This window comes from Tremella mesenterica (assembly GCF_000271645.1).
Source record: "Tremella mesenterica DSM 1558 unplaced genomic scaffold TREMEscaffold_4, whole genome shotgun sequence".
Taxonomy (NCBI): domain Eukaryota; kingdom Fungi; phylum Basidiomycota; class Tremellomycetes; order Tremellales; family Tremellaceae; genus Tremella; species Tremella mesenterica.
Genome location: NW_006711228.1, coordinates 1802992 through 1803955, shown reverse-complemented (window position 1 = coordinate 1803955; position 964 = coordinate 1802992). Strand labels below are relative to the sequence as shown.

The following is a 964-nucleotide window of genomic DNA, read 5'->3' as shown; positions in this document are numbered from 1 at the left end:
TCACTTCCAACGTACTTTAGCTATCCGACCTCCAGGTGGTATCATCTCTCGTTCCATCACAAACATTTCAAATTCCAATTCCAATGTTAAATCAGGTGAACCGGAAACACGTCGTACTTCTCACAAAGCTGCCGAACAAAAACGTAGAGATTCATTAAAAGCAGGTTTTGACGAATTACGTCTTCTCTTACCTGCCATCAACACCGAAGCTATAGATCCAGAAACGGGTGAACCAGTACCAGGTTCTTCAGCACCTAGATTATTACCAAAATCTTCTTTGGTCCCTGATGATAATCCTAATCGAGGTGTTTCAAAAGTAGCTTTGTTGAGATTTTCGAATGAGTATATAGTGAGGTTGCATGAAAAGGTGGAGAGAAGGGATAAGTTTGTTGATAGGTTAAGGGGAGAAGTTAAGAGGTTGAGAGAAGGTGATGATGAGGAGATTAGAGGGGAAGAAGGTGAAGATTTATTAGATGTTGATTTGACGTTGGGTGAAGAAGATGAATTTGGACCTCCTGATGGGGAAGGGGAAGAAGATGATAGTGAAGAGGAGTGAACGAAGGGGGGGGGGGGGGGGGGGCCTGGAATACGTCTGGCATCTTTCCACGGGAACTTTTTCATTCTTTCGAAGAGAACTTTCTGCTGAAGGCCTGTTCTAGCTGGTACAGGACCTTTCCTATCGAATGTTCAAAACAGCAGGTAGCTGTCCCCATGTTTCTCTTCTCCACTTCTTATACCGATGTCCCCCCGCTCTCCTGGCTCCCTCAATATACTGCGGGAGAACATATTCCTGTCCTGGATGGCCGGTTCAGCCGATCGATCTACGCCAGCGAATTTTCCACTGAAATCAGTCGAGTTACTTCCATGCCCCTTGGACTTCAAACTGTCATCCCCCTTCGTGCAACCCGTGGAATACTTCTCGCAGGTTTCCGCTCGAACTTGTTCATGCGTTAGAGAGATCTCT

General features: G+C 45.9%; 1 protein-coding gene across 1 annotated transcript in view; it reads left to right on the top strand.

The window, feature by feature from the left end:
- TREMEDRAFT_62020 (uncharacterized protein) overlaps nt 1-556 on the top strand; it is a gene marked incomplete at both ends in the record, with an annotated part of 3741 nt that extends 3185 nt beyond the window's left edge. The window contains one exon of the mRNA XM_007004189.1: nt 96-556. Within this exon, the coding sequence (XP_007004251.1) occupies nt 96-556 (461 nt within the window). The remainder of the gene's footprint in view (nt 1-95) is intronic.
- Nucleotides 557-964: the final 408 nt, after the last annotated feature.